Source organism: Rhea americana, unplaced genomic scaffold, assembly GCF_003343005.1.
Source record: "Rhea americana isolate MKP2758 unplaced genomic scaffold, rheAme1 scaffold_85, whole genome shotgun sequence".
NCBI lineage: Eukaryota > Metazoa > Chordata > Aves > Rheiformes > Rheidae > Rhea > Rhea americana.
Window position 1 is genome coordinate 758,283 of NW_028187034.1, and position 23,628 is coordinate 781,910.

The 23,628-nt window shown below is 39.7% G+C and overlaps 1 protein-coding gene across 10 annotated transcripts in view; it reads left to right on the forward strand.

Moving 5' to 3' along the window:
* Positions 1-373: 373 nt before the first annotated feature.
* The window catches only part of MRTFA (myocardin related transcription factor A), a 96,605-nt gene continuing 73,350 nt past the window's right edge, over positions 374-23,628 (forward strand). For 5 of the 10 annotated variants that reach the window (XM_085323580.1, XM_085323585.1, XM_085323583.1 and 2 more), the window contains exons 1-3: positions 1,054-1,145; positions 8,872-8,933; positions 19,314-19,575. In XM_085323580.1, coding sequence (XP_085179706.1) covers positions 1,118-1,145; positions 8,872-8,933; positions 19,314-19,575 — 352 coding nt within the window. In that variant the 5' untranslated portion in view covers positions 1,054-1,117. Of the gene's footprint in view, positions 395-763; positions 805-1,053; positions 1,146-2,077; positions 2,122-4,265; positions 4,297-8,871; positions 8,934-19,313; positions 19,576-23,628 lie in introns of those variants that run through there. The other 5 variants (XM_085323582.1, XM_085323590.1, XM_085323588.1 and 2 more) reach the window with 5 other exon arrangements.

Sequence of the window (23,628 nt, forward strand, 5' to 3'; positions counted from 1 at the left end):
CTTTCCGATTGGCTGCCCGCCCCGTCAGGCACCCCGCGCCCGGCCCGCCCCGCGCCCGCTCGCCCCGCCTCAGCTCCGTTAGCTTCCCAAGGCGCTCGAGGCCTATTGGCGGTTCCTGGTGACACTCATCTTCCCGTCTCCACGCCGATTGGCGAAGCCCGACGCGTGTCGCCGAGCGAGGGACCTGCGGGGCGGGCGCTTCCGCGGTTGCTGAGGCGCCGGTCGGCGGTGGCGAGGCCGGGTCGGCTGCTTGGGGGAAGCGCGTTCTCGGCGGGCGGCGGCTCCGCTGGGCGAGGGCGGCGGCGGCGGCGCCGGCGCGAGATGGAGCCGTGACCGGGTGAGTACGGAGCGCCCGCTCGGCCGGCAGCCGTGCTGCGACCTCCGCCGGGGAAAGGTGTGTGTGCGTGTGGCGGAGGGGCGCGCCCGGGGGACCCGCCCCGGCGCGGGGACGTTGGGTCTCGCGCCGCCGCCCGGAGCTCTCCTCAGCGGCGGCCGTTCGTGCGGGGGGGAGGGAGGAGCACGCGCCCCCTCCCCCACCCTCTCCCCCACCCTCTCCAACGGTCGCCGCGGGGCGAGGCGAGGCGAGGCGGGTGCCCGGCGCGGCTGGACAGCTCCGCGGTGCGGGGCCCCTGCCCGCCCGGAGCAGCCGCCCCTCAGCGCGGCGGGGCCGCTTTCACCTCCGCAGAGGTCCCCGCGCCTGCTTCCCTTTCTGCCCCGCTCTGGGCTCTCCTTGCCTTCTCCCCCGGACAGGGGCTCGGCGCACCGTTGCCCCTCTTTCTTCTTGTTACAGGCTCCTGGCTTTTGGTAGGTCGAATGTTGTTTTCTTCAGGTTTCCTTTTACAGTTTTACAGGCATGGCAGTAGTTTAATAGGGTTTGTGCAACAGCAGTAGTCTCCTGCCATTCCTACGGCTCTGTGCGCACACCAGACTGTATCGCACAGGGTTAATTTTATCACTGAAAAGATGCTTGCCTGTGCTATGATGAGATGTGTATTTAGGATAACTCAGACATCTATTTGACCTGGATGTCTCTCTAGTCCAGTGGGACCTCGTTCCCTGTGGCAGTAAAAACCTGTATGAGAGAGCAGCATATCTTCATGTATCCTGCCGATCACAGATGAAGACTGTGAGCATTTGTCTTATGTGTAAGTGGAAATATCTACAAGTGTTGCAAAATGTATTTGTTAGCAAAATATTCTCCAGAGACCGTTGTAACTGCATTTGTGTACCCTAACTATATTGCATCATGCAAACTTTGCGTTAAACGCAATCCTGCCCTGATTTTGTTTTACAAGATGAATCTTGATGGGCTTTCAGGTTTGCTGCTCTTTACAGCACTTCCTTTTGGTATCATATTTGTATAGACAGTGTTAGGGCCACTCTTATCAACTGCGTTTTAAATCACTCTAAACAGAAAACGCATTGTCAAGACTTTAAAAATGCTTGTTTAAGTCTGCAGTTTCTTTACTGGATCATGGTAATCAAAAAACACTTTAATTTCTTGGTAGGAATTGAAGACAGAGCTCTGAATATTTGGAAAAGATAAACTGTAGCTATTCTGGGCTGAGAGGGTCTATCTCAACATTTCAGCATGGAGATTGGGAAAAATCAATATGCAATTCTGTCTTTATTTTAAGCTTGCGTTTGACATTCTGGGTTAGTTAGCCTTGCTGTAGCTGACTTATGGAAAGTATAGTTTTCTAAGTGTAATTCTGAAAGTTGATTTTAGTTTCAGGTAACTGTACAAATGAGTTTCAGCACTTGTTTTATGTGCAAGCAGCAAGATATACTTTGAAACATCGGTAAGGGAAACAGATTTTTGTAAAAACACTGTTATAATCCATACTGTAGAAGTGCTATAAGTATGATGCCTTCGGGGCTTCGAGTAGGAAAGAATCCATTCCAAAAATACTTCAGTATTACTGAGTGAGAAATGAGAAGGAGACCCATTTGTTCCCATTTACTGCTGTGATTAAATGAGTGATCTAATTGTTGTGATTAAATACAATCTAATAATAGATTTAAAAATAAGTGTATGATCTGAAGCTGACTGTAAATTCCTTTTTCTGTTCTCTAGACTCCTGCTTTCTGCTGAAAGGAGAAAGAGGCTCGCAATAGAAAGTAAATACCATAAGTTTTCCACAAGTGGGAGAATTTACTCCTCAGTCACTATGTAGTAACTTACTGAGTCCTTTCAGCCCATGTTCATGTATAATGTAGATGCCAAATAGGATTTCACAAAGAGTGAAATATTGTTAGTTATTGCTTATTGAGCGTCATATTTTTATGTACAAAATATAAGTAGCACTGTGTTTCCTGTTTCCAACAGTTACAGAAGTAGCATTCATTTTGATTTAGCTAAGGCCAGCCACCGTATCATCATGTGGGAAATAAGCAACACTTTTGAAAACAAAATGAAGAATCTTAGGGCAACAAGCAGATTGTTAAGTACAGCGCAAAGAAAGGGAGTATGGAAGATGTTTTGACATGGGGCTAGATGGATATGGCAGTTGTCCAAAAGTACTGTTTCAAAGAATGTTATATTTTCCTGCCTTTGAATATAAAATAATAGGAAAGTCTTGGAGAGGAGTGCTTGCTTGTGACTGTTTTTATAACTTGCTTCTGCTGGTATGGTAAAGCAGAGGCATTTTGCACAAACTCATTTATACTTGAACATCCCAAGGGGAATTACACATTCAGGCAATTGGAATACACCTAAACGTGTTTTTTTTTTTATCAAACAAAACCCTCACCCCCAAACCCTAGATTTTCTTCATTGTTGAGCCATGAAGACTTTTTTTGTGGTATTTGTGGGGGTAAGGGCAGGAGGATCAGAACAAACTTGAAAGGTTTGGATGACAGAGCAGAAAGCTGATAAATTCTTAGGACATATGTCAACCTCAAAACCTTGTCAAGAGAAATTGTTTGCTCATTTGGAATGAGTGAATTGTCTTAATATATGTGATGCATCTCCATATATACTTTTTACCTAAGAAGCAGAATTTATAGTAATTCCAAGAGTCTTCCGTCTTTATTTTGTGTACTCAGCTGTACTTCCTGTATTCCAGATGATGCAATCTGACTGTCTCAGTATCTTTTTCATTCTGACAGCTCAGTATTACGCTTAAGATCATTTTTGAAGAGTACAGTTAATTTCTTCTGTGTAAGAACAGGTAACAGTTAGTAAATCTTTAAAGGAAGTGTGTTGTGCAACTATAATAAGAATTTTATCAAAGATGTCCTGAGGGTCATTGTCTTTTCCTGAGAAACTGTTGAAGAGGAAGCAGAAAAAGCAACTGTTCAGCAGTTTGAARCCATCAAAAACCTACTCTGGGAAAGACAAATCTAATTATTTCCTGCTGGACACACTGCTGCACTGAGACTGAAAACAGAGGATGTGGTTACACAGACATTTATTTTAGTTGTGGGGCTGTCTTAAACAGCTTATTCCCATTATTCCCATCTGCTTCTCTCCCCCCCACACACACTTCATGTACTCTCACTTCAGTAGTAATAATATGTCTGCATGCTGAATCAGATAAGAAAACTGACTTTTAATCTATGTATGCTCTATTCCTCTCCCCCTCATCCCCCAAAATAAAAAGGAGGAGGAGGGTAGAAGGAATGCTTAGCTAAAGTGGAGGGGTTGGAGAGCAGAAGCTGATTAGTAAGTTCTGCAGCTAAAAGTAACGTTTTTGGAGCCATAGCATAAAACTGGTCCTGTTCATCTCTCATGAACATGTTTCAAATAGCAGATGAAATGGATGAGTCTGTGTCAGTTCAGAAACTCTAACTTTTGTCAAATATTCTGTTTGGAGCTTAAGGGAGATGTGTGTGGTTAATAAGTATATTTTACCTTTACTCCTTTGAGTACTTTATGGAGGGCAAACACTGTTAAGTGGCTTCTTCAAGGGAAATGAATGGCATTGGAGTGAAGACAGTTTACATTTTCAGGCTTAGGTATGTCATAGTGGTTAGTCAATATGTTCAGATTTTTAATGCAGGTTGTTCTTGTGGAGGGCAAATGGTGCATGCAGCTTATACAGGGACTTTCTGTAAATTAGATACTATGTTTTCAGACATTAATGATGACAGGAACAGTAGCTCATTTTCTTTGATCCTTCTCTATTTTTAGCTTGAGACACTTATTCTCCAGGCAGATAAATTTGAGGGTTTGTCCCTGAGCAAGGCACTGTAATTATTTAAATTTGACTTTTTTTATATTTCAGATAACTGAAGAAACGAGTTAAATCTGTGCAGTGCTCCTTTCCTCCTTCCCCCCCAATTTTCTTGTGTGTGAGTGCAGCATCATTATTCCTATGTGAAGAAATATTTGATTTAGGCACATAGCCACATTGATAATATCTCTTAACAATTAAGAATGTGAGATATAACACACTTTTTAAAACTTGAAAGCTAAAGCTTAGGAGAGCTTTTAATTCAAGGCTGGTTTTGACCTTAACTGTATGCCATCCATCCAGCCTTCTTTGCTGTCCTACCACAAATCTGCATCTTGACTACTTCTACTTTCCTGTCTTAATTAACTCGTGCTCCCYATTTCAGCTTGTTTTGGCCCTACTGATCCAGAAAAGCAGGGTTGGTGATGCACAGCAAAATAAGCTTGTAGCTGCAGCTGCATGCATTAACAAGTTATTTGTAAACAGCTGATCAAAGGGGGCTACTTCTGTGGAAGTTCTAATTCACTCAAGTAAAATTATTCCCCTTGAGCATGCTCAGGAACTACTACCATTATCATCTCTGCTTGCCATGGGTGTATATTGAAGTGTTTATATTCTGCAATACAGGAGCCTCTGGTGTAAAGCTGTACAGAAAACCACCTGTTTTCCCATCTTCCAGTGAGGCAAATAAATGTGCTGATTTGATATCTTCACAGTACCTTAATATTTAGGGGAACAGGAGACTAATATGTCTAGTCGTGTGAAATTAATTTTGTTTGGGAACAGGAGTCTACCTAACAGACTGTTACAACCTCAAACTGATGCTTACTATAATATATGGCAATTACCACTAGTTCTAGCCATGCTAGGGAGGAGGTGTGTGTACTGTTGTTCCTTGAGTTCTGTGTCTTCTGTGGTTTAGTAGAGACACTTAGGGTGTGTCTTCACAATTGATCCATGCAGTTGATACTCTATTTATCCTTATTCAAATGAGATCTTCTCCTACATGCAGTCATAACCATGTTATGATGAACTTATTTTTTTCTGCAGTTGTTTATATGTGTGAAGGTACAGCTCAGTTAAGATGAGACAGGATTCACTTTCTATTAATTACACAGAAACTTTTCCTCTTTCAGGAGGAAGGTGTTGGAGAAGCATTGAAGGGCTCTTCCTAAATGATATTTTTTTAATTTTTTTTCTCCTTTCCTTCGCTTTTGTAATAAAATAGGAAGTTTCTTTACAGAGTGTGATTAGTCTGTATTTTAATCTCTACTGCATTGTGCAAGATAGACATGGTTTATGATGTTTTTAAACTTGCATGAAAGGCTTTTCTGACTGGTTGGTAGGACTAAGTTGATGTTAGACCTCGTTTAACAATGTCTCTAAATTCTCTCTTATGCCTCCTATCTTGCATGTTTTCCAGGAACAAATCATGTTGAATTTAAATCTTTTAAAAACCTGCATTTGAGAGGTGGTATAATTGTTAGAAAGATAGGTATGAAATCTGCATTACTACATTCAGATCAGACTCGTGAGTTATGTTGGTGAATTTCTGTGTTGCTCAGATGCTTTCAAACTCCCAACTCACCAGTGAAGGCAATAATCCATTGTAATCACAGGAATAGCAGCCATTTGGCTCGAACATGTAAACAGTGACATATAAACATTTCCATTGGATGGAGAAGTTTATCAGCAAGATGAGACTTCTGCATTTCTTAGAGATGACACTATTTTTTTTTCTTCAGAAAATCTAGGACAGTAGAATTCTGCCTGTCATGGCTGTATAGTCAGAAAAAAAAGGAGGATTGAAGGAATGTTTTGATTGTGCTATAAACAAAGAGTAATAAAAGCAGTTTAACCATGGCATTTTGCCAGAAAATACTTCAGTTATCAGACTAATCTTTGCTCACTGGCTGCAGTATAGAAGAAGCAATAAAGAGGTGATCTTTTGTTAGAACTGTAAGGATGTTTTAGTAAGTTTTTGTAAAGTTTGGCTTGATACGGGGAATTAAATTTATAAGGTGACATATGTCTCTGTTCTGTTGTTCGTTCTTCAAGTTGGATTGAAATTCCATGGGATRATTAAATAAGGGTAACAATAGAAATACATTTTACCTGAAACATCTCTTATTTATTTGGCACACCTATTAGATAAAAAGTTGGTGACTGCCTGTGGCAAGCCAGTTTGTATCTGACTTGAAATTGAGATGACTAAAACAGTAAATCATACAGTGCAATACTTTAACCACCCGCTAAGGTTGAGCAGGAACTTTCTTGACCAACAGAACTGAAAGTTTTAATGCTGACCTTTTATTGGCTCTTTCAGAGAATTTTGAAGAAAATTTTACTTCCTAGTGGAGAAAGAAAGACAGATGTATGTTGTCTTGGAGGATGTTCTGTGTGGGAGAGCAGTACACCTGAGAAGGCTAATGGAAGTGCTGGAAACTTAGGAGGAATAAATAAATTGAGACAAGGAAGTTATTTCAATAATTTATCCTATTTTCTGAGTATGTGTGTGTTTGTGGATGTATATGTATATAGAGAGGCACATATATGTGTGTGTTCAAACATACACACACACACATACTTACTTTTTTTCAGAAAGCAGTGCTAAGTTTTTGCAAATGTTCAAAAAACCACTGAATGTATATGTATTTTTTTTTTTTTAATCCTCTTACGTACCGTAAGAGGTAAGACTTTAAGGTCCCCCATATTGGACCCGGTCAAGTGTCCTTCCAGCCTGGTATCTTGCATTGGCCAGTTGTTAATATCAGATACTTTAGAAAGGATGTAGAACGGGGAACGTACAGAATTGTTCTTCCACTGACTCACCCTCCCAGTTGATAAGGAATAGCTTGGTTTGATCTTCAGACCTGGAATATTCAGCAGTCCAAAGATTTCAGCAAAAAAAATACTGAAGATCTTGAGACATATGAGGACTCTTGACTGGTTGTGGGGTCTAACCTCACCAGAAGAGTAGCAGGTGGCCTGTGCCAAGTGATGGAACAGGCAGATCAAGAAATGGCTCTGTATTAGAGCCATCTTGACTCAAATGAAATTCTGGAGAATGTGGATCTTACATGCTGGAAATTAAGTGCAGGAGCGTGATGATCATCCAGCTTTATCAGTGCTGTTGCAACCTTAAATCAGAAGGGAATATGCAATAAACCAAGATTACTGGAATTTAGAGACTGGGGAGCAGAATGTGTTGTTAGCTTCTCTAAACTTTCATGTATGAAAAGCAGTTTTAGGAGCATCTGTGTATCATTAAAGGGTGATCAAAAATCACCCAAACCAAAAAACATTTTTTTTTCTGGAGTAAAGATTTAATATACTGATAACTTTCATTCATTTATTTGTGTTTTTTTTTTTTAAAAAAGCAGACATTCCGTAACTAAATTTTGATATTATGAACTTAATGTTGTCAGAACACTCCGGTGAAACTATTTTATCAAGTTATTATGTTGCAAGGTATTTTGTTTGTTGGATTGTAATATCAGACTCCTATAGTGGTCAGTTGTCTACTGTTTTTGTGGAAGATTCTTCCTTGGCTTCTTGAGAACCAAGGTGTTTTTGCCCTTGCATTTCTTAGAATTATGGATCTTAGATTTCCTATGAAAGTCACCGGGTAATTTTATACTTGTTTTTGTATATTTTTCATCATTATTGTGTCTTAATTACAATTGCATCAGTTTGGCCTTTTTTTTAAAAAAAATCTTGTCTGTTGTGGTGGGTTCCCACTTTAAATTAATCACTTATTTAAGTGGTTGTAAGTATTTCTAAATATTGACTTGCTACATTAATGCTGAAGTGTCCTTTGTCCATTCGGCCTGAAGTTTGTAATTGGGGAGGTGCCTGGTCTCTTTTGTTTTCTCTCACTGACAGAATATCCTATCATCTCAACTGTGGTCCTTTGCTTCTGTAGAGTAGTACTGGTGTCTAGCAAGCCTGAAAGTTTGAAAAGCTAAGAGGAGAAAATGGAATAAAAACTTCGTGGCAAAGCCTTCATATGATAATTCATTATTTTTTAATGGGGCTAAACGATTAGGTGAAAGTGCAGCAACTGCAAATCAACTTCACACCTTTTTTTATTGCTGTTTAAGAGAATGGTTTTCCAGGAGCTCTGAAGTAACTATTCTTCAGTTAGCTATTGCCCCTACATGTATATTAAAACTGTATTGCTAGATAGAAGTGGTTGTATTACTTTAACCTGCTTTTMAGAAAGATATTCCCTCCTCCACAGAAATAAAATACTTGTTGCAGTCTTGGCAAATCTCTGCAATGTACTTTGTTACCTTTCCTTGTTTTTGTTTGGATGGATAACATGGTGTATAAACTAGTCATAACAGTCTCCAGTTTTTACCATCCCATGTTTAAGAATGGTTTCAGTACAAGGACGGGAAGATTGAGTGTATTCGCTGATGAATGTAAAAATGGCTTAGTAAATCTCAAACAACGCATTCTTCAGAACTAACAAACCAACAGTGCTAGAATAAAATTTCCACCCTGGAAGTAGCATGAGTATGTGTATACTAGTGTGGCAGTTCTAGATTGTATTTCAGTCYAACTTTTGTTCTGTATGCCACATTAATTAATATAAGAAAAGCGCACTGGATGTAGGACTTATCCTCACTATTAACGGGCTATATTATTTGAAGATCTCTGAGTATTTGTGTCCTGTTTTCCCTTTCAGTGATTGGAGAGAGCTGCTGGCATGGAAGTGAGCTGGATTTGTCCGTGGGAACTCTGAGTAAGGTATGTATTGTATTCTCTTTGCTACCTTTAATCTGTACCTTTTGTTTTTATGTACTGAATGAAAAATTACTGTARTCTTGCAACCACTAAACATGAGGGTCGGTAGTCTGTTGAAGATAAATATCTTAAATTTGTACTAGCATCAAGTATGACAACTGTCCAGCACTGACAAGCCAAGTGGACCCATGTATACTACTTTAGAGTATAAATATACTCTTGTACTCCTTTTTTTGCTGCCTAGCAATTAGTCACAAACTTGTCACAAGTTAGCTTGTTGGTTGGCAAACTTTTTCAGTATTTTGCCAGCACTTGTCTTTTTGTAGTGATGCTTGATTAGCAAGACTATCCAAGTGTATAAAGATAGAAAATAGTATCTATACAGTATAACTGTACTGTATTACCAAACTGTAACTGAGGGTACCATGATACAGTAGTGCCCAAAAGAGTGGATGATACATTTGGACATTATTCAGTCTGAATCTTATAGTAAATAATAGAAAATACTTTAGTGTAGTTCTAGCACCTGAACAGAAGTCTTATTTTAGATGTCCTGCATGCACTGGCTCTTAGTATTGTTGCTTCAAAGAAAGAAAATGTTGGTCTGTTTTTCCCTAGTAGAAGTTGAATCCTTTGAATTGGCAAAGAACAGTAGCAGCAATACTGATTCTTCCTCACACGTTCTTTACTCACGTATGCTAAATTTACATACTGGGGAGCACCTCTTGAGTACTTAATGTTTCTTTTCAATAAACTGGTTATCTTAGGACAGGAATGTTGATACCTGCTTTTCTAGGAATCACTGAAGACACTTCTGATCTATTTTTCAGTGGTAGGGAAATCCGAAGGTGTAAAGTCAGCTCTCATCTCACAGTGGAGAAAGGGAACAGAAGATTTGGTAACTCAGTCTCAGTTGATGAACTTCTTACTTAAATGAATGTCATGTCAGGTAGCTACATTAGGAGATGCCAGTGAATTTAAAGAAATTTGTGTTCCACATCTAGTATTCATTAATGGCGAGGAGAGGGAAAGGCAGTTCAGATTGTTCTAATTTCTGTAGATGTAATCTTACACTGTCATGACTAAGGTATGTGACAGGGATCAGAAAACTTCTTGCAGTCTCTGATTCAGGGTTTAGTTTCACACTATACCTACATGGGGTAACTGAAAGCTGTCACTTTTCAGTTGGCCCTACTCCTTCTGCTTTTTTGTTGCTTTTTTTTAATCAGATCTAATGATATTATGGTTGTAGGGTTCAGATTGTTAACATCATGAAAAGCAATTATTTTTCTTGGAGTAGCTTTCCTTTGGGCCAGCAAGCTGAATTGACTTGTGCTGTGGCTGAAGAGTCGTTAGCTCTGAAACAGAGAAGGTGAGAATTTCAGCTTGAGGTGAGGGTATAGAACTACCCTCTTGATCACAGCCCAGGACCACACTGAATTAAGTAAAGTGTAAAACTGTCCTCTTAGATGCACAAATAGGTTGTCAAAAACAGTGCCAGAATTTTAAATTCTGCAGTTTTGTCTTCCTTTTTGTGCTGCGTGAGGGTTTGTGCAGTAAAACCATTCAGGGAGCTGAACTGGCTGAAATTTAATTACTTTTGCTTCACTGATTTATTTTTTTCTCCGTTATTTTTATATTTATTTTATTTTATTAGCTAGATTAGCTCCCTGAGCTAGCTCACCTTGCAGTTTTATGAATGCCAATGCCAGCACAAGAAAAGGGATTGAAATGCATGGCAGGAACAAGAAGCTCACAGCATCTGGACTTGCATTAACCTAAGTCAGTAAAAAGAGAAGTAGAAATGGAAGGGGTGTATATATGCATACTGTGGGAAGTTCCAGAAAATCTAGACTGTAGTTCTGGAGTTAGTGGTTAGCATTTCTTTGCCTCAGGGGCCATGGTGGATGATGAACCACAATAAATCCATTCTTCCTTGCCCAAGTCACCACTCTTATACCCTGGATGCTCCAGCTCTTGTCCCAGAGTTCATATCTTCTGGGTTTAAAACTACTGGGCTATGGATAAAGAAGTGTTAGTTTGAGTTTCCTCTTGTGTAATGCCTCTCTCTTACCAATCTGCCCAAAATCCACACTCAAAATGAGCTTGCTTAGTCCTTCTGAGCCCCTCAGTTTTCCTGGTGTGAATTCCCAAGTCAGAGCTCGCTGCTGGCTGCAGATCTTCAGCATTCCCTTTTCTAGTTTGTTGGAGCTTTCCTGCTTCTGCTGGTTGCTGGTACATGTTGCCACATGCCTTTGCTGCTGGCTGAATCAATTGATTTACCTGCTTGTCCCTTTGCAGGGTTGGGGGGGGATGCCTTGCCTTCTTCTTGAAAGAAATCTTGAAAAATGTACCAGTCAGCAATTGCAAGGAAAGCAGATGGTGAAAAACAAGCATAGAGAGCAGTCTTGTTCTGAACACACCATAGTTTGTGCATTTCTCTGGCAGCAGTGTTGTCTTAAACAGCTTGCTCCCCTATGCTGCTCCCTCTGTTTTACTGGCATAGCTCTTTGTGTGGCCATGGTGAGCCACTCTGGGGAACAGAGCCTCCTGGAAAGAAGAGGGTGTTTTTGCTAGATTATTTTCATCTGGTCCAGTACATGGTGTCTCMGTAAGATTTATGCTAGTTTCACGATGAGGAAGGTATGAGAGGGAGAATGTGTGGCAGAGTGCTTAAGTTTGCACTTCTGCTGGAAGTTTAAGTGTGCTCTTTGACATCATAGTTAAGTTGAACTTTCAGTGAGCTGCGGTTGCAAAGGCTGGTATCACCTCCACACAGCTGTGTGCTCCTGCTTCCTCCTTGGCATCAGAGCTACTCTTCTGCTGATTTAGCTGACCCAACTCACTCTGTGTGCACAATCATTAGATTAGACAAAAGGGAAACAGCAGGAATCCATAGAAGGCTGTATTCCACTTCTAGCTATGAAGATGATCTATATCATGACCCAGGCCTAATMTATACCAGTCTATCCCTTAACCCAGGAGCTAAACATGGCCTTCTTTTTGTTCTTTGCTGTTGTGTTTCARGTTGCTATGGAACTTCAGTGGAAATTGTTATTTATTCAGTAGCTGTTACCTTTAGTCTCACAAACTAGGCAAAAATTAGGTGCCTATAAACTGCTTCACCAGTTTAAGGCTCTTTACTGAAATTAGAAGGATATCTTACTCATTCACACGTGGACTTAAATAAGAACTTAAATTGATGGAGTCCATTCTTTTTGAGCAAGGATTGTTTATTATAAATCTCACTGTGATTCTTAACACTAGTTTTGGTATTATCTGTTCTTATGTGTACCCAGAGTTCCGTGAGCTTGAAAGCCAAAAGGTTCCTCCAAATACATATTTAATCRTGATAAGTACTTTTCTAAAAAGTATGCTTGGAATGCCAAACTACATTTCTCAGCCTACTATTTGTGGTTTTAAGAACTGGATATTTAATAATGATTTTTGAGACCTCTTGAAGACTTTTTATCATTGTTGAATGGAGTAAAATGAATGCTGTTTTCTTATGAAGGAAATAGCTTACAGAAAGAGAAGTATGGTTGTTCATGAGCAGTCTTTAAAACCATGTGGAAGGCTGTGTTTGTCTGCAGTGACTTACCAACAGCATAATGCTATTGATTTCTTTTCACTAGACATGTTCTTTGCATCTTTTTCCCCATAAGCCTCAACATCTCTAGACAGCTGTTTATGCCGTTTGTCTGATAAGWTTTATTGCTATTTTCTTGCTGGCCCCAGCATGTCTTTTTGCATATTGTACTGACAGATTTGCTAGAGGCAGGAGTGGAGAGACTTCTGGTGATGATTTGAAGATGGCCTCTCTTACTGTAAGATTACTGGCACAGCATACATTCAGATTCTTTGACTTATAGGAAGCTGTGCCTATGTACTTACTGGCATCTTTATTGCATGTGTTGTAACCTTGTTTTTTTAATAGAAGCCTTGGAGGATAGTGTCTTATTATCACTATAAGACACACAGACATCTTCAAATCACTGTTTCTAATCCAGAGTGAGTTTTGTTACTTTTTGACTGTTACTGCCTTTTCCTTTCTGTCACCTCCAATTACTGTGACAGTGAAGCAAGTTGATAACCATTTCACTTTTTCAGAAAACAAATACATACGTTAGTATGTATATTAAAATCAAATCTTATCTAAGAAGATCTCTCAATAATGGTCAGAGTAATATGGCTTCTTAGCTTAAGGTGGTTCCTCAAAAACAAGCTGATAGACTATTGAATAAAATCTTTGATGCCTGTGCTGTTGCGTGTTGTGTTGTATGTATTTTGTGGACAGTGTCTTCAGTTTTTAATCTCAAATGATTGGAGGAGTAATTCTGCCAGTGTTTGCCTACCTAGCTTCAACTGACTGACAGGAAGCTATTTTCTTTGATACAGACTTGAAGGTCCTCCTGTTGGTGACTTTGGTATCTAAAGATAAAAGGAATTGTGTGTGTATGTGTGATTTCATTCTGATCGTTACAGCCTCTCAAGCTACTGTGATGCTACTGCTTCCATCTGCCGCAGGCTTCACTTCTGGGTTGTTCTTCTGTGATGACCTGGGGGTAGCATTGCCTTTGGGCACAGTATGGCGCACACTTCCCTTTTGCTCATTAATTTCAAAGATTCATCCACTTAAAGCCACTTTGCCCCAAGATTATCTCTTCTCTTGGTTGGATGATCCCAGCTGGTGTAGTTGTTTAACAGAAGACTGCTCTTGGATTTAAAATAATAATAATAAAAAAATCTGTCTTCTCAAAATAGCTCAGCTGCACACACATGCTGTTGCTGTTAGCTGCTGCAGGTTGCTTAGCAATTCTTAAATTGGTAGGAAATTGCTATTGCCCTGGAAACTCGGCCCCCAAAATGCAAACAAGATTTGCAGGAGAGAAGATTTGAAGGACTGAAGGAGAAAGTTGTTTATAGAGGTATCCTTGCTTGCTTTGAGAATTATACTCYGGGTTTTTCTTTTCTTTTTCTATACCTCCCTGATTTTTATTTACTTTTTAATTCCTTTTGTTTTAGAAATTTTCCTCTGGTTACTGAGGTTTTGTGTTAGGAAGCTGGTACTGTTCTTTAACTCATTTAAATTCTCTGTTTCAAAGTCTTTATTGTACCATGAGTATGTGAATATTGTTGAAGTCAAGGGAAGTCTAATGCATGTGTCAATGCCCAGAATTAATCAGGATTGGGTAGGGAAACTGACATCTGAGTTGTAGTTCCATAAATGCTTTAAGCTGATGCTGCTACCAATAGTAGTCATCCTGATTTCTTGTTTCTTTCCTTGTACCTCATTCTCCCTTACGCTAGCCTAAATGTTTGTGTGGCTGAGTACCAAGACAGATCAGGAACTGCTGTAGATTAAAAGTAGCGCTCTGTGTGTGTGTGTGTGTGTGTGTGTGTATGTGGTCAGGTTAAATTTAACCTGGATCAGCTCCTTGATTTGGTTCAGCTTGCACTGGCCTACAAGAGGCAAGGAATGAGCAGGCTGGACTGTTTCTTTTGTTGTCAGTGCCACTATAGTGCCTAACCAGAGGATGTGGTCTTATGATACAGCTAGGTTGATCTAAGAGCTAGCTGTTGCCAAAAAGGGCAGTCCTGGATTCATGCCTCTCTTGCTTCCTGGTGCCAGCTTTGGTGCTTGTCTGGCCTTATGATGGGATGATTAATGGAGCTAAACTAGCAGAAAGCTAATCCTACCCCCTCATTTTCCTTCCCTCCCTGCAAAAAGTTTTCTTTCACTTAACTCTATAAATTGGCTTACTGCAGGTCAGAAAGGTTTTAATACTGCACATGTCTGCCTCTTTTGTTTCCCTTTCATTTCTCAGGGCTTTGAGCTATTCTTGGGGGATTCTGGATGAATGGCTTTAGGAGAAGTCTATATGTAGTTTTGTACATGTAGTAGAATGCCCTTTTACCAAGGGATAAGCTAATCAAACTTACCGTGCATTTACTGCAATATAGTGTTGAGATAAAAGAAAATACATCCAGAGAGGTACCACATAGTAGCAGAAGAGCAACTTAACCTTTGTAGTTTGCAGGTTTGATTAAAGATAGCCAATAGGAAATTTTGGAGAAAGTTATGAATCTTRCAGCTTGCTGAAAATTGACTCTGCTGTGTTCGTCTGTCTGAAACTGAAGTTTGACAAATACTTCCAGAGCATCCRTAGGTCAGAAAAAGAAGATTATTTATATATTCAGGAATGACAGCTAATGTTTCTTTTGAGCAAGYTCATCTTCTCCCTAGTGCTGGGTCCACACTTGTGTTGTTGAGGCAGTGGCTTTGTGGTTTATAGCAGTGTAATTTAAGCACTTCTGGCACCTAACAGCTTGTTCCTGCCCCTGCATTATGGTGACACAGCTGTGTGTGTAGCTGGCAATGGACTGGGTTGGGGAACTGGTTTTGCTGACTAATAACCCAGGAAAAATGGTTGTATTTCAGTTGAATTGACTCTCTAGTCTAGTTCATTGCATGACTGCACACAGACATTTCAGCTTGTTGAAGAAGGGGCAATGCAGGGACAGGAATGAGCCGCTAGATAGCGGAAATGATGGGGGCTGCTTAAATTGYTGCTGCTGCTGTAGAACATCTGTGGGATTGCAGCCTCTCTTGTTCCAGAACCAGCTGGCCCAAAAGTAGAAAAATGCCATGATAGAAAGTTTTCATCTAGTTGGGCAACAGATGCAAATCCTTGAGGGCACTCACCCTGAAACTCTTGCTGGTTATAAGAAATCCTTGCTCTTAAGACTGTCATCTGCTTCTGAGTGAGTCATTTAAACATCTTCATGCTATAGTACATTTCTCTGTGGGAAAGTTTCTGGCATGTTTAAAAATGACAGGCAAACAAACACTTTAAAATTTTAATTAGGTTCTAAATATTAATGTGCATAGCTGATTCATTCTGCAATGACACTTATGGAGTGGCATAACTCTATGGGAAGTCTAAAAACATCTTTACTTTTGGTTGCAGAAAAGGACTTCATGTCCTTCACAGGATATCAGTGTTTTCCAGATAATGTTGATTGTAAATCCTCAAAGCTTCTTCCAAATCCCGGGGTGCCCTCATTAGACTTTTAATTGAAAACACTAAAATTAAATTGATTCAATCAGAGGCTTTGCTTTAGTTTCATAGACTAGAGTTTAAGAACTATCATCATAAAACATTTGAAGCCTTGTACCAAGTTCCACACAGAAAGCCTAAATAAACCACTTGCTTTTTTCTTTCCTTTTAGGAGGTGATTTGAAGCTGTACTGTTGTTTGTTTGTTTTTTAAGTGCAGGTATGTTGCACATTAAAACTTGACATTGCTCTGAAAAACATTCTCTTTCCTTTTGGTGCTGGCTAGATGTTTGGAATTATTAAGGGTGTAATTGGATTTTGAGCTTGTGTTGTGCTGATACAAGTGTTGATGTGGCTGTAAGACATACTGCCTAAGGGACCTGATTTAGTTGGAAAGAACCAAATGTCTGGCTATTACATCTGGATCCATTTTCTCATCAGTTCATCATATGTCATTGTAGATGCTGGTGCTGGCCTGAAAAGGTAGGGAAAGAAAGGGAAGGAGGCAGCAAAATTTCTTGGTGGATGTAATGGCTCGTTCCAGTTTAGTTTCGTTTGAACTGCAGCTGTACCTGAAGAAATACATACAGTCATTATCCAGGATGATTTTTGTTGCACAGAATTGGACTGATTTTGCATTTTGTGGCAGAGCTGCTTGAGCTGCCTTAAGCARCTATGTTCCCTTTTATCATGCTGGCACAAGTGTGGCTTTTGTGGAGGAATTGATTGTATTTTACTCTGTCAGCTTCCTGATCTGGTTTGCTGTGTGGCTGTACAAGCAGCTCCCCTGGAACCCAAGAAGGGCATGGTGGCAAGGCGAGAATGAATGACCAGGCAAGGGAAGACAATGGCTGCTTAAGCTGGCAATTCTGCCAAAGGAATGCTTGGGGAACCACAGCCCCAGACACCCTGCATTTGCTAGTATTGTTTGCTGAGTTAACTTTTGATGTGGGACAGACATTGAACAACCTGGCAACCAGGATTAAGAAGATGATGCCTTCTATGTCATCTATTGCATACATTAGGAAACTTGTAAGTCAAGGTGCGACTCCTTTGTAATAATCCAACACTTGTTACAGTGCTGAAATTCTGTGGAAAGATTTACTAGGGGAACTTGAAGGGTTTATAATCCCAGTCTTCCTAAATCCACTTGCCACAGTGTTGCTGTGGGTTACGTGGCAAACTGATGTGTGAGTACTGATCGCCTCCTGCCCTACTCTGCTGTGACTGGGCTGTGGCCAAGACTACTTTTGCTGTAGCTTGGTATTGTGCTTTAAAATGAAGGATACAATTTCAGTGAACTGGCTAATGTGAAAATACCTAGGTTAGGAAAATAGATTCCATTTTAAAACACTGTTGTTAAAATGGTGTTTGAAATGTGATTTGCCTAGTTTATGGTGGTTATGAATTGCTGTTTAGAAACTTCTGACATTCTGGTTTTTCTTTTAAGTACATTTCCTGTTTTTGTAGCCTAGGCAGATCTTATGTGTATGATATATTTCAGGTCCTTTTTCCCTTAGAGAAAGGAGAACATTTTTTTTCCTGTTCAAGGATAGATTGAGGAGAGTAAGTTGAGTCTTCTGCTGTTGCARACCCTTATTTGGTGCGGTTAGATATCTGTCATCAGTCAGTTCATTCAGGTTGGCCGCACTTGTACTCTAATGCAATGTGACCTAACCACCAATGGGTACTAGACAAAATGTAATGGCGCCAGTACATCTCCTTTAAGAAGGCAACTTGGCTTTGGCTTCGGCTAGGTGTTTCTCCTCGAGTGACAGCAGTCCTTACCAGTCAGACTTGCAACTGAGTAATTACTCTTCCTTTTAGCCCCCTTTTGCAGGCCTCATATCACTACAGGGACAGGACCTAAGACCAATTATATTGGTCACAGTTTAACTCTTTCCAGCATTTGCAAGGATTGTATAGCTTACCAAACTCAGACTAAGTCTGTGGTTCAAGGGTGTGTGTGTATGTATATGAATTTCCTGGCTTTCTTTACCCACTGTAAAGAAATGAAATGGCACAATCTCAATTTTTTCTCTTTGCATATTACTGTTAAAATTTGCTTTCAAATGGGTATGAGCGATGTTTGTTTTGGACAGGACATATATCAAGGAGGGGGCAGATACATTCTAGCCAAATTGTAACTGAAGTAAAAGCAAATACTTCATATGGCTGTAAGCTTTGGCTCAGTGTCATTTGTTTTGTTAGAACAAGCACCACTTTTCAGTTGGAGTTTTGTCATTTTCTTTTCTCCCCTCCATGCTGATTTTCCCTGCTTCTCTTCAGATCATGACATGGGGTCCTGAGAATGCATGTGTGACAACATAGATTAAATAGCGTATATTCATTGCCAATTGCCTTGAATGTACCCTGAATATGTTTTTGAGGAAAACATGCTACCRCTTATAACTTTGGTCTACAGAGCAAACATTAGAAACTGACTAAAGTAGAAAAGAAAATGTGAACAAAAACATTGGAGCCTTGTTAAACAAAATAGAAATGGATAACAACTATTTGAACTACTTTATAATCTGTTGAATGTTGTCATAATAGAAGTTAAGTGGGGGAATACTTAATAAAAAATTATACTATTAAAAACCTTACACTGAATTTATGCATTCTGAATGATTTCTGGACTAGGGCTATCCTATGGGTTTTTACTTTGCTTTTTTGCAGCCAAGTCTACATGCATCTTTTTGAAGCTGAAGGTTACCCTCTGAAAAAAACTTTTGCTTGATACATGACAAGARAATTATTTGTTGAAACAAAAATGATTTATTTTGAAAATCTTTGCCTGCTGTACTCAGCTGTCCTTCAAAGTTTATTATGTAGGATTACCTTAATTGACTAGATCTTTAAATTTATAGTTTTCCTTTTAAAACCCCATGTTGGTATAAGACAAGGAGAATAATGAGGAGCTCAGCAAAATTCTAAATAAGCTGACTTCACTGGAAGCACAGAGTGTGGTAAACAGATCAAATCATGGTGATTACCCTCTTAGCCCTTTCAAAATTGAATTTTTTTTTTTGAAGTACCAGAAGTTGAGAAGGTTCTCATAAGTTTTAAAGAAAATGATGAAACTACTGATTGTAATCAGCAGTCTCTGCGGTGACCCTCTTGGAAGGTTATGTAAGTTTATAAACTGGTAAGCTTAGCAAATTTCAATTACTAGCTGGATTTGAATTGATAGTGATAACATAAGTATGATGATAAAAGAACATGTTGCTCTTGAATATGAAGACACYATGATGCACTGGAGATGCAGGCTAAGTCACTCTGGTACAAAATTTACTCTCTTTTTCTTTTGGTCCCTCTTGCAGGTTACCATCACGAAAGCCAAAGTGGATTTCTCCGGTGTGGTGTGCCTGCCCCCTTCCGTCATTGCTGGAAATGGGCTGGACGGAGGAGGGGCTGGCGAAAATGATGATGAGCCRGTGCTGGTGTCACTTTCCGCGGCCCCCAGCCCTCAGAGCGAAGCTGTTGCCAATGAGCTGCAGGAGCTCTCCTTGCAGCCCGAGCTGACCCTGAACCTCCATCATGGCCGAAACCCCAACCTTCCTCCACTCAGTGAAAGAAAGAATGGTAAGTGGTACAGTGCACTCATGTCTCATGTGGGGTGCCCCTACTGGTCAGCATTTGGGAACTACTGTGGTGTTGACATGGTACATGTTCTGATGACAGTGCTGCTTCTTTGTAGTATTTTATTCATAGGAAGAAATAATAACCCAGAGCTGGCAAAAGTGGTTTACATTATTAGATGGGAAGGATTCATGTTATTGGCTGTGGAAGTTCCAGAGAGCTCTAGTGATGAATGTTCATGGGTTATWGTCTTAGATGAATACCAGAAATAACTTCCGTATGCTTTGTGGTGACCAGAAGTTGTACAAAACCAAGACAGAGTCAAAAGAGAGGCATTAGTTCATTTTCAGACCAGGGCCATTGAGAATCTGTAGATTTTTCTAAGTCATCTTGGTTGGTACTTCCCAAGGATGAGTACTTTCTCACTGCAAATGTCTAAAAAGCTCTAACAGACTAGTTATAAGCTGAGAGAAGTCCTGGAGTTAAAAATGAAATAACTCAGTAGGTGTATTGATTTTGAAGTGAGAATGAGCAGTCTGTTTCTTGAGTTGCCAATAGCTTACAAACAACTAAGATATGAATCCCTCTAACTGTCCATTGACTGGCACTGGAGTTSCGAAGTATGGGGTCATTATGTGACCAGAATTCCTAGTTGTGGAAGAGCACGAACTGTTTGAATGTCAGGATTACCAGGCTGCCATAAAATCCAGTGTCTATTCAGCCCCATCCTGTGACAGGCTAGTGAGACCCTTTGATAGCTTGTGGCTTCTGCCTGTGAATTCCTCTTGGTGATCTCCCCTCACTGCTCTCTGGAGTATATGGTGGTGGTTCTTGGCAGTATGAAAGTCTTTTGTACTTAGTTGATCAAGTCAGAACTGCTATCAACTTTACCTTCAAGGTACTGTGGATTTCACTGTGATTGAGCCATGGGTGTCTTACAGTGCTGGGCATTATATGTTGCATCTTACACATTATATAGCATTGCATGGCACAATATACTGGAAATGCTAGGGAGCTTTGGAATGACTTTATAAGCAGTACTCAGTGTTTATGGTAAAGTGATTTAGAGCATGTTGACTGTAGGATTGTAATTTGTGTCAGACATACCTCACTTGATGCATTTGGTTCTTTGCAGAAACTGAGCATGCCCTTTTCTAAAGAGTAAATCAGTGCTGTATTAGTTGAAAGAATTAATTGACTTCAAATGAAAACATTATGTTTAACAGAATGAAAGCAGGGAAGTTTTGTTGTTCTTATGCATTATGCCATCTTTATGTGATTACTGTCATGTTTAGAGGCCTTATGAGTGGAGAAGCTAGAAACTGTACAAATACTGAACAAAAAGCTCCTATTCTTTAATATCTGTAGTCCTCTAAGTATAAGATAAAAAAACAACAGATGAATGGAGATACATGGTGGTGGCAGGAAATAAAAGAAGAAATTGCAGTGTTAGCATGGTGAACTGTGGTCTCAACACATTCCAGCAAGAGGTAAACTTGGATATTTTATAGTTGTGATGGTAAGAAGAGATATCTAATGAAATTTCAATGTGGTAGTTTTGAAAGTGGTAGAGGACTTTCTAGCCTGAAGGCACCATGGAAAAAAACATGAGTTTATTTTCAAAATCTAAAAGTGGCCAGGTAAAGGTGACAATGTGAATTTATTGGAGGCAGGATTCTGAATAAGAAACGATAAAGGGTCCTGAAATGGAAGCAAGCAGTTTATRCTTGATRCCAGAGGGAAAGAAATGCCCATGTTGGGAATCAATAGGAATTAGTGTTCAGGAAAATGAACCTTGTAGTAGCAGTTTGAATTGATGCAAGCAGGACAGAACTGTGTGCGTGGTGATAGAAAAGGATGTTCTGTTACAGAGATGAAAGATAAGTCTAGATATGATTCAGTTGTGTGGATAGGTATTTAAAAAAGTGGTATCTTGGAAGCATTTTACAGAAATAGATATTTTTCTTGTATCATCATAATGTTATTTTTGTGGATGACAAATCTACTTGATTGGAACAGGTAAAATAGGTTTAAAAAGTATCTGACATGGAACACCTCTGCCCATACCTTTTGCTAAAGAAAATTAGGGATTTCCTGGAAATGACTCATTAGGTGGGTCTCTTCAGAGCTGATAGTTTATCAATGCTGAGTACAATAGGGGAAATTTTACTGCTGGAGGTGCTGCTTTTCAGACAAAGCATAAAGTCCGAAGTCCCTGATCTAGACTACCTAAATGTTCCTTATCTTCAGATGTATGTAGTGCTAGGCTAGGCTGTAGTGTGTTGCTGGGTGCTGTTTGTGCCTGCATTCATTAAGGTGTTGTAGGACTGAAAAGTGTTGCATAAATATGATTATCTACAAATTGTCACTACACAGAATGAGACTTGGCTTAGCGAGTTGTTGAGAAACATAGCTGATGCATTTTGGTTAATCAGACTGTTCCCCCATATGGGAACTTTTTAGTTTTACTGGGGTAGAAGTTGCACAGCTGTTAAGAGCTATCTTTAAAGCTTCTTTTTTATATGGTGTATTTTGTTGTTGTGTCTTTGGCTTCAAACACTTTCAAGAATGTTTAGAGTTGATTTGTCAGTTGAGATGGCAATCTAATTAAACATTTAAGCAATCCAAAGTGGTTGTAGAAACATATCTTGTGCAGTGAAACTGCTTCTGTGACAATTTGCCAAACTGAAGGTATGTGGAAGATTCAAGATGAGTGGTGGGGGGGGGGGGGGGTGGAGATGGTAAAATAAGAGACTTGCTGGAAGCTGCTTGTCTGTGTCAAAGGGTCTCCTGTTTGCAGTTCTAGACAGGCATTGCTGACTCACAGCTGAACTCACTACTTACACTGAGTGTTGCTTCTCACAGGTTAACCCTTTATATAACTTATAGCTGTCTGTAGAAAAATATTACATAGAATTACAGTAGATTAATTATTTCAGACAACGTGAATGGAACACAAATTGCCAGCGGAGCTGAAACACAAATTTCTTCAGAATATAAAGCATCATGGAATTATAGGTAAACTGGGAAGACTGGAAGTACGGTCCTGTATGCCTGCGCTACCATAGGTCCTAGAACAGCAGATTCCTTTTTCCTACTCTTACAGAACTGAAGAGCAGCAAGAGATTCTTTTTTTCTGTTTTGGTTTGGTTTAGTTTTGTTTTCGTCAGACCTGGGTTCTCCTTTCTGTTCTTCTTATTGCAGCTATAAATTATAGGTCTCTATCTAGATAGGTGTAAAGACTTTAAAGCCCTTGACTGGATAATTGTTATTAAATCATACTAAATTAAAGTGAGATAAAAACTATTAAGGGAATGTGTGAAGTAGTGGAACATAAGTGGATGGTTAGGAAACAGTTTTTTGTCACTTCAGTGGAAGAAACTTTATGGGATAAAGTGTTAATAAAATATTTTGATTTTTTTTTTAGGTTCTATTCAGATATTATACTTAATGGAGCATTTAAAGTGTAGTTATTTAATTTAAGTATGCTTCACAGCAAATTTTCTATCACAGAGTTCACATTCTATTTTTTCTCCTTTTTCACCCATGTCCATCAAGGCCTTGTTCCTACAACCTTCTTTACCCATGAGAGATTACCTGCGACTGTCTCATTCTTTATCATACAGGCCACAAAAAAGGTTATTGGAGTCATGTAAATCATATCTTGATTTTTCTCAGGTGCCAAGATAACTTTCCCCAACCCTTAGAGCAGGATTGAGAGCAAGGCTTTGATGGATGTGGTTACAAAAACAGAGAAAAGGCAAAACACGATCATACAAATCTTGTGCAGTCTGATCAGTTCTGATCAAAATTGTCCTTTGTATTTAACTTTCACTTGAAATTATGATAATTGCTCCATTAGTTTATTAACGTTCTCTCAGCCTAGTCTCCCCAAGAGAATTCGTAATCATCTCTGTCCAGAGGTCATGAAAAACATTTTGTTAGCAATCTAGGGCTGTCCTGGGTCCTTCTCACTGTAGGCTTGTTTAACATTGGGTAAGATGTGTTCATTTGAAAGAATGTTACAATTACAGGTTTGGACAAAACTTGTAGCAG